Consider the following 16486-nt stretch of genomic DNA (forward strand, 5'->3'; position numbering starts at 1 on the left):
GATGGTTGGACAAAATCTTTATGTATGGGACGAAAACCCAAGTCGGAGAATAGTGGTACAGTAAAATAAACGGGTATTACAAGAAGAAATCGGAGAAGATGGGCATCTGTCCTTCATAGATGACCCGTGTGAACAAAGGTTGGGTGTGTTGAAAGTCGTCAGCTGCGAAGAAGCATGGCATGGGTCTGATAACAAGATAAGAATGAACCCTTGTATTCTCCCGCCGCACATCACAGGCTTGCGAGCTGCACAACATCTTGAATGCAACCACGTTTCTTACCCTCTTTTGACCTGCATATTGCTCCAGTCAACTTTCCCGTTTTCAGTGCCTCAAATTTGAGATACCCTTCGGAGATTCAAAGCACCCACCAAGATGCCTCCTCCCTCAGCTCTGATGATCCCCGCTGTGAAGAAGCATACTGCAACTGTCATTATGGCTCATGGTCTTGGTGACAGTGGAGCAGGATGGGTCTCACTGGCAGAGAACTGGCGTAGGAGATCAAAGTTTGACGAGGTCAAATTCATATTCCCCAATGCCCCTACAATTCCTATCACTGTGGTTTGTATTCTCCTACCCCTCCCTGAAATACCTCGTCCTGACAAACACTCTGCAGAATATGGGAATGCGAATGCCTGGCTGGTATGATATTGTAAGAACTCGACCTGCTGCTGTTCGTTTATTCGTTCCCTCTCTCTTGGAACATTCCTCAGTTCAATTACTCATACCCACTATAGCTCGATTTTGCAGATCTTCAAGCTGGTCAAGACGAAGTCGGTATCCTCAGATCTCGAGACTATTTCCAAAGTCTGATCAAGACCGAAATCGACGCTGGTATTCCTTCCGATCGTATCGTTATTGGTGGATTCTCCCAAGGCGGAGCTATGTCAATCTTCTCTGGAATCACATCACAAACGAAACTTGGTGGTATCTTTGGATTAAGTTGTTATCTGTTATTGCATAGCAAGTTCAAGGAGCTCGTGCCTGCGGATGGCCCAAACAGGGAGACTCCCATATTCATGGGACATGGAGACAGTGATCCTCTGGTTAGGCCGCAATTTGGACAAATGACTGCTCACTTTCTCAAGCAGGAGGGCTTCAAGGTGGATTTGAAGATGTACAGGTAGGTGATAGATGATTCGGGTGGTGGCATGTGCTAACAAAAGAATAGAGGATTGGAGCACTCCGCGACACCCGAGGAAATCGACGATGTTGAGAGGTATCTGAACGAGAGAATACCCCCTGTGGGCGATAAACAACCCACACTTTGACTACAAGACCAGTCTTCAAGACCATCCTACATATATGTTGTCATGTTTATGATTACAGTCGCCACAGCTATCCTTGCATGGCGTGCGTTCAGAGGGAGGAATGGCTACAAGAAAAGTTTAGAGCAGAAGCATGGAGAAAAGAAGTCTTAGAGAATGGATGATTTACAAAGAATTGGTCATGCCATAACGCCATTCAAGTTAGGATGTCTCAATTTCTCAAGGTGCTTGCGGAATCATTCCACACAAGGCTGCCCAAGCGGGAGTCGGAAGACCCCAGCTTACTGATGATTAACAATTCTGGCAGCACAACTTACCAACCAACCCCTGTCTGGGCCCACTAGCGAATCTGCAAAAGGCCAGCCTCGTCCTCCTTGAATCAGTAAGTACCATTTCACTCTTCGATTGGGCATTTTCTCCCTATGAATATCTTCAACTCCCGTCTTGCAACGATCATTGCAACACTTCTTGTGATAATAGTAGCAATCATTCTCTCTCCAGTATCCAAGTACCTGGCTGCGTCCCGAGGCTACTTTCACAGATTTTATTCCGGTTCCACACCTGTCTCCACAACAAGAGTTCATAGTCACCTGATATCTACTCCCCTCAATATGACGAGAACTCCTGTTTATTTCCTCAGCCATGGAGGTGTGAGTGGCCCTAGTCCTTGTACAAATAAGCAAGCAGCTAATTGTTGAGGATAGCCAAATATCATGTATGAGAAAGACTATCCGGTCTACCCTACGCTCCAGAAAATCGGAAAGGAAATCACGCAGAAAGTCAAGCCAAAAGCCATAGTAGTCTTCTCAGCACATTGGCAAGGTGAACCAAATGTCATCGAAATCAACACATCGGAGAACACCGAACTCATCTACGAGTCCGTCCTTCCGCCCGCCTCTCCTGCAATTTTTGCTAACATTTACAGCTTCTACGGCTTCCCAGCCAATTACTACAAAGAGACATTCCCCAACAAAGGTTCCCCAGAAGTCGCCCAAAAAGTGACTGATGCTCTGACCAAAGCTGGCATCAAGACTCAGGGCCTTCGTCGAGGCCTCGACCACGGTGTTTGGGCCTCATTCAAGGTAGCTTTCAACGAGGAAACGAACCCTCTTACAGTACCCGTCGTCCAAGTCTCCCTCTACGCAAACGAAGATCCAGCTAAGCATATCGCGCTCGGCAAAGCTGTTCAATCCCTCCGCGACGAGAACATCTGTCTCATTATGTCAGGAATGGCCGTTCACAATCTGAGAGATATGAGATTTGGCATGAACGGCGTACAACCTTACGCCAAGAGCTTTGATGAAGCGTTAAGAGCAGCTGTTGAAGCACCAATTGAAGAGAGAGATGGAAAACTGATTAAGCTGCTGTGGAGAAAAGATGCAAGACCAGCGCATCCAACCTTTGAACATTTGTTGCCCATCCATATGGGTGCTGGCGCTGCTGGCGGTGATAGAGGAAAGAGACTGTGGACGCTAGCTGAGGGAAGCTTCAGTTGGGCGCAGTTCAGGTTTGGAGATGTGCCCGCTGAGGCGTGACTATCGAGGAGACTGTTATCGAGTAGCACACATCGAGTCGTCGAGCGTTTTTGGAGCTAGTGCATGTCGCTAATTCTTGCTGACGACTTTGTATTATGTTTTCAAGCAAGCAGCAGGTTGTGTGTTTTTCATCAGCTTTCATCGCCGAAGAACTATTTTCCTCGGAGTTTTGACAACGAAACGTCCTCGAAGACTCGAAGACTCGTTGGCTTTGCGCGGCCTCATTCCATTTAGTCATGCAAAGTACTGCTTCATACTCATGCAAGTGCTTCAGGAAGTAAAGCGAGATTCTTTGACAGATTTGGAACGTTTAGATTTCCCCGAACTGAGGATTCTGCACACACCCAGCAATTCTGGGAGAACGACGCAACTGATAACATGTGCATCGGCAATCCTTTACTTCTCTAACATAATCAAATCATACTCCGTCAACCTAAGCGGGAGATCATACTCGACAACAGTACTTCAAGGACGATTTGACGAGTTTTTTTGGTTATCAAACATATCAAAAGTTAAAATCAGCAACAGCAGTCGCCATGCAGACATCAAACATAACGCCAAGCCTAAGCACGCGTGGCTCAGGAGTTCATCCCCAACCTCGTCCCCACACATTTCACTTTGCGCAAACTTTTCTCCGAGATGCCAGACAATGTTTGTCTGAGGCCGTGCATACAGTGGATTAATGTCCGAAGTGGACAAAACAAATTAAACAGCCAAGATCAAGGTTCAGATCGAAGTGAAACTCAAAAGCGGAGCCCTCCCGCATGTTTGGATGGTGGGGCTGTTGATAAGTCAACGCCATCTCGGACGTTTCAATCTCGGCAAGGAGATCAGATCAGAGATTCGTGCGTTGGAGATCAAACTCGAGATTTGTGGGGGTTTGTTAGCTGTGGGGAAGCGTCCACCACATTTTCTTCGCCAGTCAGCAAGTTTTAGCGAAGATTTTTCTGTACACTATGCTTTTTGAGATGAAAACGTTTGCAGGTTTACGCGGCTATCGACTGTTTATGACAGTGCTGGAAATGTTTCGATGCGAGGATATCAAACCCGCTGGGCAGGATTCGCATGCCCAGTGAAACAATGTCGAGGATTGTTTCTCGAGGGCATGCTGTGCCGATTTTGTGATGAAGATGGTCCTTGTGAATATTTATATAGAACTTGTGGAGAGCCGTTCGTCTGAACTGTCGACAACTTCTATACCATACTTGGTTTTGTCGATACATTGGGAGCTGCATTCCTCTTCCAGTATTGGTATTCTGAACTTCTTCAGCTGAGCTTCTGCATATTCCTTCTTCAAGAGCAATCCCTTCCACCATCTTCCCAATCATGGAGTCCAAGGAAGTAATGGAGCCGAAAATCGCGCCAGTAGAGTCCAAGATCTCGGAACCATCAGAAGATGAGAAGCTCTCTACCGCACAACTCGATGCCCTCGCCGCTCAAGCAACAGAAGCACAACACCATCTACCGCCTCTCCAAGCTCTCAAAGCCTACTGGCCAGCAGTCTTCTGGTCAGTGATGGTATCCATGTGTGTTATCATGGAAGGCTATGATGCGATTCTCATCGGCAACTTCTTCGCATACCCTACTTTTGCCAAGAAATATGGAAGTTATGACGCTTCCACAAATACTTACCAGCTCACTGCAGCTTGGCAAGCGGGACTCAGCGATTCTTCAGGAGTAGGAGCATTCTTTGGTATCCTCGCGAATGGTTATCTTGTTGCATGGTTCGGACCGAAGCGTGTCCTGCTGGGAGCTTTGCTGGTGCTAACTTGCTTCATCGCCATGACTTTCTCGGCACCCACTATTGGTATCCTTTGCGCTGGAGAATTTCTATGTGGTATTCCATGGGGAATCTTTGCGACCATCGCACCGAGTTATGCCTCGGAAGTCTTACCTCTCTCGTTGCGAGTTTATCTGACATCGTACACCAATATGTGCTTCATCATCGGTCAGTTGATCGCAGCTGGTGTTCTGGATGGGCTCGTTCAAATCGACAACGAGTGGTCTTACCGGGCTGCTTTCGCTCTCCAATGGTTCTGGCCAGCATTTCTGTTCCCAGCCCTCCTGTTCATGCCTGAATCACCTTGGCATCTCGTCCGTACAGGCCGTCTAGATGAAGCGGAGAAGTCACTCGTCAGACTCCAAGCCAAGACTGCATCCGTCAGCCCGAAAGAAACACTGGCAATGATAATTCACACCAACGACCTGGAACAGGAATTAACAGTCGGTACTTCATATTTCGACTGTTTCCGCGGCTTCGAGCTCCGTCGCACAGAAATTGCCTGCATCGCATTCGCTGGTCAAATGTTCGCTGGTGCTCCTTTTGCTTACAACTCGACCTACTTCTTTCAGCAGATCGGCTTCTCGACTGCACAGACGTACAATCTGAACGTAGGTGGTACCGCTTTGGCATTGGTAGGCACAATCTGCTCGTGGATTTTCGTGATGCCAAACGTTGGTCGAAGAAAGACGTACCTCTATGGCATGATTACTCTCACCACCATCCTCCTGCTTATCGGCATCCTCAACGTCAAAACAGACGTCAAATCAGTTGCCACAGCTCAAGCATCTCTGACACTGGTCTGGACATTCATCTTCCAGCTTTCGGTCGGACAATTAGGCTGGGCAATCCCTGCCGAAATCGGTTCCACTCGATTGAGACAGAAGACAGTTTGTTTGGCAAGAAATGCTTATTATATCGTGAACGTCGTGGCGAACGTTCTTGAACCTTATTTCATGAATCCCACAGAGTGGAACCTGAAAGGGTACACGGGGTTCTTCTGGGGCGGGTTGGCATTCTGCACAGCTGTCTGGACATTCTTTAGATTGCCGGAGACGAAGGGGAGGACTTTCGAAGAGATGGACATGCTGTTCGCGAAAGGCGTTAATGCGAGAAAGTTTCAGGACGTGAAATTGGATGGTGTTGAAAGTCAACAAGGGCGCCTTGCTGAGAAGAGCACGGAGGTCTAGTAGCAGTGGTTTTATTTCTTGTTCATATTTAGGAGCGATGTCTTCCGCATGCACGCAATTTGAGACTCAATGAGAACACGAGATGCTGACTGAAATGTAAAATGTTCATATTGTTTATGCCCCACGATTACGAAACGTAGCAGGTTCAGACAATGAAATCAAGACTAGACCGCGAGGAGTGTAGCTGGGATGACCATGGGGGCGTGCACTAGCAATTTGTATTTGGACTGGAGTTGGCAAATTTAAGGCCGCTCATAATATGATCTTTTAAACGCCAAAAATCTCGCAAACTTCATCGGAATTTTAAATATGCTTGGAAGCAACCAAATTCACAAAGGATTGTTCCTTCCACCCTCAACAATGGCGCAGAGTTCTGCTCCCGACGATCCCACAAACGGCATCTACAACCAGAGCATCACCAATACCGAAGACGATGGAAATAACAAGGATAACCAGCCAATATCCCTTATTGCTCGGATCAATACCCTGCCAAAGGAGCTTCGTTTGAAAATTCTCAAAGTCGAAATGGAATATTCAATAGTCGAAGATTGCCTTGACGGAACTCAAAGACCGTCAATCTTCGCAGCATTGAAAGTCAACCCCGATCAAACTCTCTACAATGAATTCTTAGAGGAACACAACCGCTCTCATGCTGTAGTCCATATTCATAACGAGGAAGACTTCAACAAAAGGAAGATGAAGGATTTACTGCAGATCAAGCACTTAACCATCATTTACCCTCTGACATTTAGGGCACAGAAGCTCACAATACAGAATAAAGTGGAAACTCTATTCTTGGACTACCGATATTCACACAATGACATCAAAAAACTCTCGAAGCAACTGCATGAACAAGGCTACCCGAATAATAACCTTTACAATGACTATATTGACAAAAAGTCCGCGAACATCGGTCCGACAAATGTTTTAGATGTCCTGAAATTTCTAATCGCAGCCAATCAGAAGTCGTCGGGATTGAGAAAGCTGATCGTAAGGACAACGGGCGAAAAGGTCAAACTCGTCGCGATCCTCTCGTCTGGTCTGAAGTTGGAGCCGCAAAAGAGATTCCACAAAGGTTTTGTCTACTACATTTGTAAGAAGCCCAATGATAGCATCTTGACTTGGGATCCAAGAGTATCAGGTAGCTACTACGACGAGAAACTAAATAGTGGTATCTGAGACTTCTCTGGCTTTAGAACAATGGCATATTTACCATTCAATTTGACTGTGATGCATATTGCTGTGCGACGTACAATTTGCATGGGTGTTTTCTTGTAGGCTCCGAAGATTCCAAGTTCATACAAATGAAATTTGCAACCAAATGTTTTCTGATGAATCTGAATTGAGACACACCACTTGGTACGCCATCATCAAGTCCTCAAAGTAGCATTGACCTGTCCATAAATCAAAGAGATGTTGAATTTGTTTGAATCAATAAGAATGAATGCCTTGCATCCAGCTACTTTTGTGTAGAGATGTAATATGTGAGGCCAATCGATGGGGGATATCAGGAAATTCACTCTGCCAACAACGCACAACTGTCTCGAGATTGAGAATGCACCGGTTTTGCATTGATCAGCTATCATCCCAGACCGTGCAAGTCCATATGCTCATCCATGCGTGACCCTTCCCACAAACCAGAACAAAAAGTAGCAGCCCATCTCAACCCCTTAACGGCTTGTAGCCTGAACCTTCTTTGGCGCACCCTTCGCTCCCTGCTTGCTAGTCAATCTTGTGGCTTGTCCCTTGGCAGCACCGGCAGCACTCTTCGCCTTCTCAGCCTTCTTCGCGCTCTGAGCAGCGGCTCTCTTCTCCTTTCCGGCCTTGATAGCTTCGAGACGGGCAGCAGATCGGGCTTCGGGTCTTTGGGTTCGTCGCTCCTTAATGACATCGAGGGAGGCACCGACGATGGCACGTTGTGACTTGACTGTGCGACGGGATCGCTTCTTGGCAACTTCCTATGTTGAGAGCTGTGTCAGCTACTGTGCTCAATGTACAACTCGCTCGCTTCCTTTCAATCCACCTTCACGCCCATTGTAATTGTAGAAAATGCCATACCTCAGAGATACCCTTCTTGTGTTGTCTTCGGAAGAGGACGGTCCAGGCAATGCGACGGGGGTTCTTGCGTTGGAGGAAGAGGGACTCGGTCTTGCCGTTCTGGAATCGGAAGATCTTGCTATCACCACGGACGTAGAGCTTGCCCTGTAAAACAACCTGTCAGCCTGCGCTGCCTTCAATTCTGCGTCTTTCACGGTCCATGTTTCCAGCATTCCATCGTGCTATTCGCCATTGCCATCACGTCGTCGCAGAGGGGTCTTTCGTACCTTTCCAGGGTAGATCTTCTCGCCGGAGAAGGTATCGTCGTAGGTACGCATGTTGACTGTTGCGCAGTTATCCGCCGACTGAGTTAGTTGTTGATTCGAATACTACCCTTCGTTCGTGGGCAGAAGTTTCTTTGTCGTTGATCTCGTCAACTGCCTGGGGAGTTTTTGCGGTAATCCGTTGTGGGCGACGCTAACGGCGCAAGCGAAAATTTAGCGCGTGAAACTTGAGTCTGCATGGAAAGCAGATTTGAGCCTCATCATCAACCACAAAATATCACAATCTTCTAAAGAATCAATGATATCTCTCCATACGCCTGAAGCCATCTGAGTTGCGATCTGCTGCAATCTGCTGCAATTTGTCGCATCCAATGCCTCTTGAGATAGACAAGATTCTCTTGCTGAGCACTATCACGTGATGATACTCACATCTGCACTGACCCGGAGGCTTGAAAGTGATCAATTGGCGGCAATAATCTAGTGGTCCGCCACTATGGTTTTCACTCCTGAGTCGATCCCGTCAGGTGCCGTTGCAAGCCTTAAGGACGACTCGGGCAAATTGTGGACGCCTCTCTACAATCACAAATGCTCGTTCCCTCCCGAAATCTTCAGACAGGTCATGTTGAACCTAATTCGAAATCCAAATATCAACTCAAACCATCTATTTCGAGCAGACATATCATTTGATCAACCATATTGTGAGCCTTTCTCGAATTCTTCGGATCTTCCAGCAAGGATCACACATGTCACTGGCTTCGACCTCAAAACTGTGATGGTGCGGACTATGATTCCAAGGAACATGATTGTGGACAAGCCACTCGATCAAACTTGCATGATCTATGACCAGCAATCAGAATCGGGAGATATTGTTTCTCTAGTCATATACCTCCCACACATCTCGAAAGCTACCGAGTCACCTTTCTATCATCCGGCGGTTCACGGAATTGGGTTTCTGCATACATTTCACCGGTCGGCGAAGGAAGGAAGTATTTCCATACACTACTCTTTCTTTGAGTCCGAACCTCGATCGGTCAAACTGGAGCGAACAGCTCAGCATTTATTAGCTGTCTTGTACAAGCACGGTCAAGGCTTAGCATCGGGATACGTCAAACGCGTCCAACATGATCTAATCTTACCACAAGCCACGGTTCAGAACACCTACGCACGGTTGAAGGCAAAATATGCTCGGAAGTTGGTGACAGGCTGGGTCGAGACTACAGACCCCGCGAAGCATGTCTTCGAGGATCTTGGGATAGCCGCATTCTTGATCGAGCTTTGGGCAGAAATGTTCAAAGACCAGGATTTTCCAGGCTTCGTTGATATTGGGTGTGGTAATGGATTACTCGTTCACATACTTCTGGAAGAAGGTTACGTGGGATGGGGATTTGATGCTAGGAGACGCAAATCTTGGGCGACATTTTCTCAGAACGTGCAAGACAACTTGAAAGAGATGGTCTTGATCCCTTCAATTATTTCTACGCAACCCTTGATGGATGAGACCAGGGATTGCAGGAATGACACATCCCAAATCACTGCAAGCGCGGAAATGCAAAATGTGGGAATACAAGACGGTCAGTTTCCAAAAAATACGTTTATCATATCGAACCATGCGGACGAGCTCACACCATGGACTCCAATCCTCGCCACTTTATCTGAATGTTCATTCATGATGATACCTTGTTGCAGTCATGCTCTCAGTGGTATTCGATTTCGAGCTCCCTCTCCAAAGACGTCAGGTCCACCAACTAGCGCATATGCCTCTCTTGTGGCATGGGTTACGAAGCTGGCGACAGATTGTGGATGGAACGTTGAGAAAGAAATGTTGCGAATACCCAGCACAAGGAATACCGCGCTGATTGGAAGGCATCGCTCTGCACCATTCGACAGCACGGATCTTCCTGCTTTGGTGAATGAGAATGGCGGTGCTGCGGGCTGGGAAGAAAATGCTCTGAAGCTGGTGAAGGGTGCGGCTAGAGGTCATTGATATTGCATTTGCCTGGTCTTGAGGGCCTAGGGACGTGGCTCAATTCAGGAGGTTCGCCTGAATCTAAAGCCATTCCATTCGTTTGTAGTTCAATATACAATTCAGGTACGTTCAATCATATTGCATTATTTTGCATGCGGCTCTCTGTCCTTATTTCACATGTCCTTTCTTCGATGATTATCCATGGTCACGTGTTTTGTTTTCTCTAACCCGGAATTTGGCCTCGTTATCTTTTCAATATTGATCTGAGAGGAACAGTCCTAGATACTTGGATAGTCACTCTTTTCTACTAGGTGTTTGTTTGTATATGTATGGACAATCAGAACAGGGCATCTCTGAGAACATCTCGTTCATCTCATCCTCAATCTTCCCACGGCTACCAGAGCTTGTCAGTGTGTGATCAAAGTTCGACAGGCTTTTAGCTTGATCTAATGAACCATCGAGCTTCTAAAGTACACATCTCGAGTCTACAGACGTCCCTTTACTGTAGAGAAACTAGATCAGGACGTTGCTTCATGGAGAGCTCACGAAAGCTCTCCATGAAACAAGTGAGCTTTCGGTGTTCGCTTCAATTAATTCGAAGTCTAGTAATTCAATCTCCACTCTTTAAGATGCTGAACCCTGCTTTCGAGCTGATGTAGTTGTTCTCGCTTCATGTCTAAAGATTGTCTCCACTGCTATCCTCTCGCGCCCGCGTTGTATCAAGCTTCGACCATTTTTCAAGGTTTGAAGAGGCTAAGACGTCTTCGAAAGCACTTCCACAGGATATGATTCGAAGTGGTATGATTAGTATGAAAAATGGGTATCGAGATCATATGAGCTTTTGGACTGCCGTTTGTTGTTGCAAATTTGGAGAACGCTAGTATTAGTCCAAATTCAAATTATGGTGAAATGCTAGTTGTATCTGTCACAGCTTCAATCCTCACGGCGATTTATAAATTCAGTTCGATTTCTGATCGTCTCAGACGAGTCGCTTTTTTTTCCGAAATGGCCACTGGAAAGTCCAAGAACCCAATCATGGCATCCGCCGCCTCCAGTATTGTGCCTAATCAAACTGCCCATCAAGAACTTCTTTCGCGCATCCTTGACTTACCTCCCGAATTGCGATCGAATGGATTTCGAGATGACATCGAAAGATTCCCAGATGAAGACGCAATGAACACGGATCGACTTCCGAGCATCATTGAGGCTTTGGGGCGCAAAAAACCAACATCTCACCGATGGGTTGCCGCTGTGCCAGACAACAAAATCTGCGACCGACAGAACAGAAATAACCCGCGATTCAAGTCTCGGTCTTATTCGAGGCGCAAAATATGACAATCGTAAATGGACTCGAGTCTGTCTGCTTGAATGAGCTAGCCGCGCGAACCCAGGAAGCTTGGAAACCCGCGACAAAGAATCAAACAGACGGTTTGCATGGAAAAGGTAGAAGGTAGTGAATTTTGCCTGACTTGCAACTGGAATGCAGAGGACCAGAGAGCATGCGGACTCATTCGAAGTGTCGCACCGTGCTTGATTAAACACACCTCGCCATCCGTATATTTCATCTTTATTGGACTTTGAATACCAAAATTAGCATAAGTTGATAGTGCTCGATCCAACACCAGTGATCTACTTTTCCTTCTTCGTTTTACGTCGCCCTTCTTCAAGATGGAATAGAATTGGTTTTTCCCACCAAACTTCATCCACGTTTTCACTTTGGGCTGGTGGTCCCCCTCGGCGACAAGCGAGTTTCAGGGCATTTAGTGAGTCCGAGCGCTAAAGTTGTGGTGGCTGCGGGATGGCGTTCTTAGTCTGGGGAACAGGTGGGCCGAACAAAAACCTTAACTAAACTGTTCGATTGTTTTTTTTTTGTTTTTTTTTTGGTCTGTTGCTGCCTCCTACAAAGCGCATCGATCTTGTCATGATATCATTAGTATGAATGGACTTTATGATTTCAGAATACTAATGATGACAAAACATGGCTATAATCCCGGGTTGCTAACTTACATCATGCTGCGGTGCTGTTGGGCGCGGCACAATGCTTGGCCGTTCCCTTGGCTGTATATACGAGATGAACAGCCACAATCCTTTACATAAGTCTTTTCATCCATAATTGTTGCCTTGACTCTGGAAGTTGCGTACCTTCATTGATTGCTCCAACCCTACGAGATGCCATCTCCTCTCCACACTCGATTTGTCCGACAATGTCGCGACTGAAAACCATCGGCCAAGTCACGGCTGCAGCTGGTGGTGCTATATCATGCACGGTATTGGTGCGTCGGTTATCTTCCCAACAATCCGAGACCTCTTCCGAGTTGCTGTGCTGGGTCATCTTGCCATTCCTGTCAAGAATTAAGGCTTCACGAGATATCAATACAAACTCGAGAGCAGCTTCTCCATCCATTGCCGAACCTCACCATGCATCTTCAAGATCATTATGGGTTGTTGCAGCATGCCTTACGGTCGCCAGCTGTTTCCAAGCCGAGATTGGCACTATTGGACTTCTTGTAAGCAACTCATGGTGTGTAAAGAACAGTTAGGATTTGACTAATCCGTGGTAGCCGGCGTTGACTCCTCTCCTTCTGATAGCTGAGAAACAGTCTTGGTGTCCAATTCGAAGCCCAAGATTGTCTGATCTGGGGCAATCTTCGTCTTTTATCTGGGGCACAGCTTTTGTTGCTTCGCTTGCCGTTTTGACTGCACCAGACCGGGATTCTCTGGGGCTGATTCTTTCAGTCGTCCCGCTTGCTTGTCTGGTGCTCGTCTACATCGCTTTCACACCAAGAAGTGAAAGCACACCTTACCTTCCTCGCATTGATATCGAGGAAGCTATTCTTACACTTTCAAATCGAGTTGTAGTCTTCCTAATCCTGGCACTGAGTCTTCAAATGTTCGCATTTGGATTGTCCAGCACTGGCATTATGTCCATGTTGTTATTAGGTTTCACTAAAGCTTTTTCTTGGTATTTCATGATCAGAATGGTTTGTGAACACATACTCCCCAAACATTGGTATGAATACTCACCGCTTTTTAGGCCCGAAAGTCTTCATGGAGCATCGCCACTACCATAGTGACATTCAGCATGGTGTCCACCCATGACTTTTCCATGCTGTCTTCAGATACTATGGCTTTATTGCAAGTTATAATTGCTTTTCTCCTCCTTGGTCAAGTGATTTACATGCTTCCAAAGCAAGACAGAGCCAACTCAATCCTCTGGATATTTATCCTAGTCCCTTTGGTACCGTACCTAGCAAACATCGCTGCTATCAGAGAATCACATTCTTTAGCACGAGTAAGCTTTGGCCGTTTGCGGAAGCACCCTGTTGAAAGCCTGTACGTTGAACTCAGTCTTTGTGTCGTATTCGCTTGGGATCCGAGCTCTTCTGGATTCTCCTCGAGAACACCTCTCAAAACAGATGTGATTCAACAGCTCGAACGAACTCTTCGGCTCCCGAAATGCTGGTCAGAGTGTATACTGATTCTTCAATAGCGTTCAACAAGCTAAGACCGATTTCAAACAAATGTTGCAGAGAGAATCAAAGAACTACACCGCAGCATATCAAGAGTACGAACGTCGATACATGATGAAGCCTCCACCAGGTTTCGACGCTTGGTATGACTTCGCCACATCAAATGAATCACCCATCATCGATGAATTTGACGTGATTTTCGACATGATCTCTCCGTACTGGAAGCTCAGTGGTCATGAGGTTACCAAGGCAATGTCGGATACGCAGAACGTACTTGATGTGGACCTCTGGATGTGCACTTTTGTTGGAGAAGACACCAAATTCCATTGTAGCCATCCGTCTCGCACTTTCGACAGAAATATCGAGCTCATGTTCAACACGCTTATGGTAGATCTAAGTGGATATTTACCCAATGTCACCTTCCTCGTCAATCATCTTGATGAACCAAGGATTCTGATTCCACCACATTTATTGCAGAGGAGAGCTCTCTATGATAATGGTGACTTCAAAGTCATGGACCTGTCCAGACAACCCACCTGGACCAAGGTAACGAAGTTCTGTACATCACAATCTCATAACGAGTCAACAATACCCGAACATACCGTGGAAACATTCGGTCTTCCATTCGTGGCGAATCGTTCCTCGACGATAGACGTGTGTCAACATTCCGAATATAGCGCCATGCATGGCCTGTTCATAAAGCCTACATCTTTCAGCTTAATCGAAGGCCTGGTACCTGTACTCTCCACTGGCTCACTTTCGACAATGGGCGACTTATTGATTCCAAGTCCAGCTTACATCGAACCAGGGTTTCGATACAATGGGGCACATGACGTTGACTGGGACCAGAAAAGAAACAATCTTTACTGGGCTGGCTCTACCACCGGCGGCTTCGCTTCAGACGATTCGTGGCGTCAGTACCATAGACAGAGATTTGTGAAGATGGGTCAAAATTTGGAGAAACAGAATAGGTATCTCCGAGAAAATGATGGTGTGGTTAGCTCCAAGAAATCTTCGTTTCTGAACGGCAGATTGTTCGACGTTGCATTCACGAGGATCTTTCAGTGTGAGAGAAAGTTTTGCAGAGACCAAAGGGCTTATTTCAAGAGCAAGTCTTGGGCAGACAAAGACCGAGCCCTTGGATCACGACTCGTGTTTGATCTTGACGGAAATGGTATCAGTGGCCGATACTACAAATTGCTTGCTTCGAAATCTACGCCCTTGAAGCAAACGCTTTTGCGAGAATGGCATGATGATAGGCTGGTACCTTGGGTGCATTATGTACCTGTTAGCCAGAGCCTGGAAGAGCTTCCTGAGTTGATCTTCTATCTCACGTCGACTGAATTCGGTCGGCAAAGGGCGAAAGAAATTGCGGAGCAGGGTAGAGAATGGTTTGAGCACGCTTTCCGAGATGTTGATCTCAGCATTTATGTGTACAGATTATTGTTAGAACTAGCGAGATTACAAGACCCCGAGAGGAGAGCAAGCTAGATCGTGGTCTACGCATGTATCATCGCAATGTAGAGATTTATGTGTCATAAGAGTATATTATAGGAACGGTAGTCTTGATGTCACAGACCGTGTTAACCAAGTTCTCGTCCTTCCTATATAACCGTTATATTAATTGAGAATTAATTATCGTGTTCCGGAAGGTTTGGAATGAGTTATATAAGGAAGTGCGCCAGCTTAGGTTTATCTTAACTCAATATCCTGGTCACGAAAGTGGCGTGGATTCGAGTCCCACTCTCGGCCTTGATTTTTTTGCCATTATTGGGTTGTTTCTAGAGTATATACAAGTCGTGTCTGGGAAATTGACCTTTTGTTTTTGTGTGTCGGGAGCGATGAGTCTGGGAGGCATGTGATTTGTTTGCTCACCCTCGCTTCACCCCAACTCCCCCTGATCAGCGTACCTACCTAGGTAGCTGATGAAGCAGCCCTGCTCAATTTTCTGATATTAACAGATTTAGTGCAGAAGTGTTATTCTGGACAACTAGTTGTTATGCCACCACAACCTGGAAGTGATGATTTAAATTCTAAATAATCACGTGACTATCCTTTTCGTCTGCTTACCAGACGTTTTATCTTCTCGAATATACATAACCCTTAGACACGATATTCGTCTTACGTCTGCTTTTAATTGTTGATTTAAGCAAGTGTTCCAGAATATTCGATGGAGCTTGATTGGTATCGCTCACGTAGTTTCTTGTAGCAATCGAACCCTCTCCGGATCCCATTCAAATCACTTCCAGGAAAGAAGACAGTCACAACCGGAGCTTTCTCCAAAGTCCTGCTGCTATACATATGGTAGAACAACGCCATTCGAATGTTATGATCTCATACCAAGGAATAGGAGGAATATTCAAACCAGAATCTAGTTGCAGTCTCGAATCATAGCTCCAAAATATACCAGCAATGCATTCACGATGTCCTCCACTCGAATCTATAAAAAGACGAAGATGTCTATCTTTTCTTGCAATTGTCTTTCGAAAAGTCAGAGCCATCAACTACAGCCAGATCGACTCAGTGCAAATTCGAAATACTCAACATGTGCCATTACGAAGGTATCAAATACAAAGAGTGCGGGCACGTTATCAGAATGTTTGTAAAGTGTCGCACTGGAGGTAAGGGAGGTCACGTTGGTGTTCTCGACGACAATTACCTGGAGCGAGAGGGTTGGTGTCCAGACTGCGCCGTTGCTGCGATGAAAAGAGGCTGGACTACCGACAACAATAACAATGGCAAGGGGGGGAGCGGAGGTGGCAGTCGAACTTCACAGTATTCGAAGCCTGTGAAGTATGCATCGTATCGCTGAAATGGTGCTTGACCGAGATTTGGAGAGAGGAGACTTGGGAGGAGTGACGAAATTCGCGAGGTGAGGAGGTATGGAGGATAGGGGGAGATGGTAGATATATGTGTATCAAATCGATGAGCTTGCATGTGATAGCCCGTTATCTGTAA

General features: G+C 46.3%; 7 protein-coding genes across 7 annotated transcripts; 6 read left to right on the plus strand and 1 right to left on the minus strand.

Moving 5' to 3' along the window:
* Positions 1-373: 373 nt before the first annotated feature.
* LY89DRAFT_554748 (putative acyl-protein thioesterase 1) lies at positions 374-1233 on the plus strand (the record flags this gene model as incomplete). The annotated part of the gene is made up of 4 exons (XM_018208351.1): positions 374-559; positions 615-671; positions 736-1121; positions 1170-1233. Coding segments are annotated over 4 exons (693 nt in total), but the record flags the coding sequence as incomplete, so codon positions are not given.
* Positions 1234-1877: 644 nt separating this feature from the next.
* On the plus strand, positions 1878-2801 carry LY89DRAFT_693460 (Extradiol aromatic ring-opening dioxygenase; the record flags this gene model as incomplete). The annotated part of the gene is made up of 3 exons (XM_018216637.1): positions 1878-1916; positions 1971-2143; positions 2192-2801. 3 exons carry the CDS (start codon positions 1878-1880, stop codon positions 2799-2801), a joined length of 822 nt encoding a protein of 273 aa, XP_018077599.1.
* Positions 2802-4145: 1344 nt separating this feature from the next.
* LY89DRAFT_574007 (sugar transporter) lies at positions 4146-5771 on the plus strand (the record flags this gene model as incomplete). The annotated part of the gene is made up of 1 exon (XM_018208716.1): positions 4146-5771. The coding sequence occupies one exon, from the start codon at positions 4146-4148 to the stop codon at positions 5769-5771; it is 1626 nt and encodes a 541-aa protein (XP_018077600.1).
* A 360-nt stretch (positions 5772-6131) lies between these two features.
* On the plus strand, positions 6132-6950 carry LY89DRAFT_728015 (uncharacterized protein; the record flags this gene model as incomplete). The annotated part of the gene is made up of 1 exon (XM_018219222.1): positions 6132-6950. The coding sequence occupies one exon, from the start codon at positions 6132-6134 to the stop codon at positions 6948-6950; it is 819 nt and encodes a 272-aa protein (XP_018077601.1).
* A 380-nt stretch (positions 6951-7330) lies between these two features.
* LY89DRAFT_680032 (uncharacterized protein) lies at positions 7331-8221 on the minus strand. Its single transcript, XM_018213996.1, has 3 exons — positions 8096-8221; positions 7830-7973; positions 7331-7729 (listed from the first exon to the last, which is right to left on the minus strand). The coding sequence occupies exons 1-3, from the start codon at positions 8144-8146 to the stop codon at positions 7442-7444; spliced, it is 483 nt and encodes a 160-aa protein (XP_018077602.1). The 5' UTR covers positions 8147-8221; the 3' UTR covers positions 7331-7441.
* Positions 8222-8361: 140 nt separating this feature from the next.
* Positions 8362-10076, plus strand: LY89DRAFT_635493 (DUF1613-domain-containing protein; the record flags this gene model as incomplete). The annotated part of the gene is made up of 2 exons (XM_018211446.1): positions 8362-8867; positions 9072-10076. Exons 1-2 carry the CDS (start codon positions 8586-8588, stop codon positions 10074-10076), a joined length of 1287 nt encoding a protein of 428 aa, XP_018077603.1. The 5' UTR covers positions 8362-8585.
* Positions 10077-12063: 1987 nt separating this feature from the next.
* LY89DRAFT_177109 (glycosyltransferase family 90 protein) lies at positions 12064-15054 on the plus strand. Its single transcript, XM_018205582.1, has 4 exons — positions 12064-12565; positions 12620-13039; positions 13093-13391; positions 13549-15054. Exons 1-4 carry the CDS (start codon positions 12263-12265, stop codon positions 15017-15019), a joined length of 2493 nt encoding a protein of 830 aa, XP_018077604.1. The 5' UTR covers positions 12064-12262; the 3' UTR covers positions 15020-15054.
* The last annotated feature ends 1432 nt before the right edge of the window (positions 15055-16486 follow it).

The sequence above is a fragment of the Mollisia scopiformis genome, assembly GCF_001500285.1.
Source record: "Mollisia scopiformis unplaced genomic scaffold LY89scaffold_2, whole genome shotgun sequence".
In the NCBI taxonomy this organism is placed as follows: Eukaryota; Fungi; Ascomycota; class Leotiomycetes; order Helotiales; family Mollisiaceae; genus Mollisia; species Mollisia scopiformis.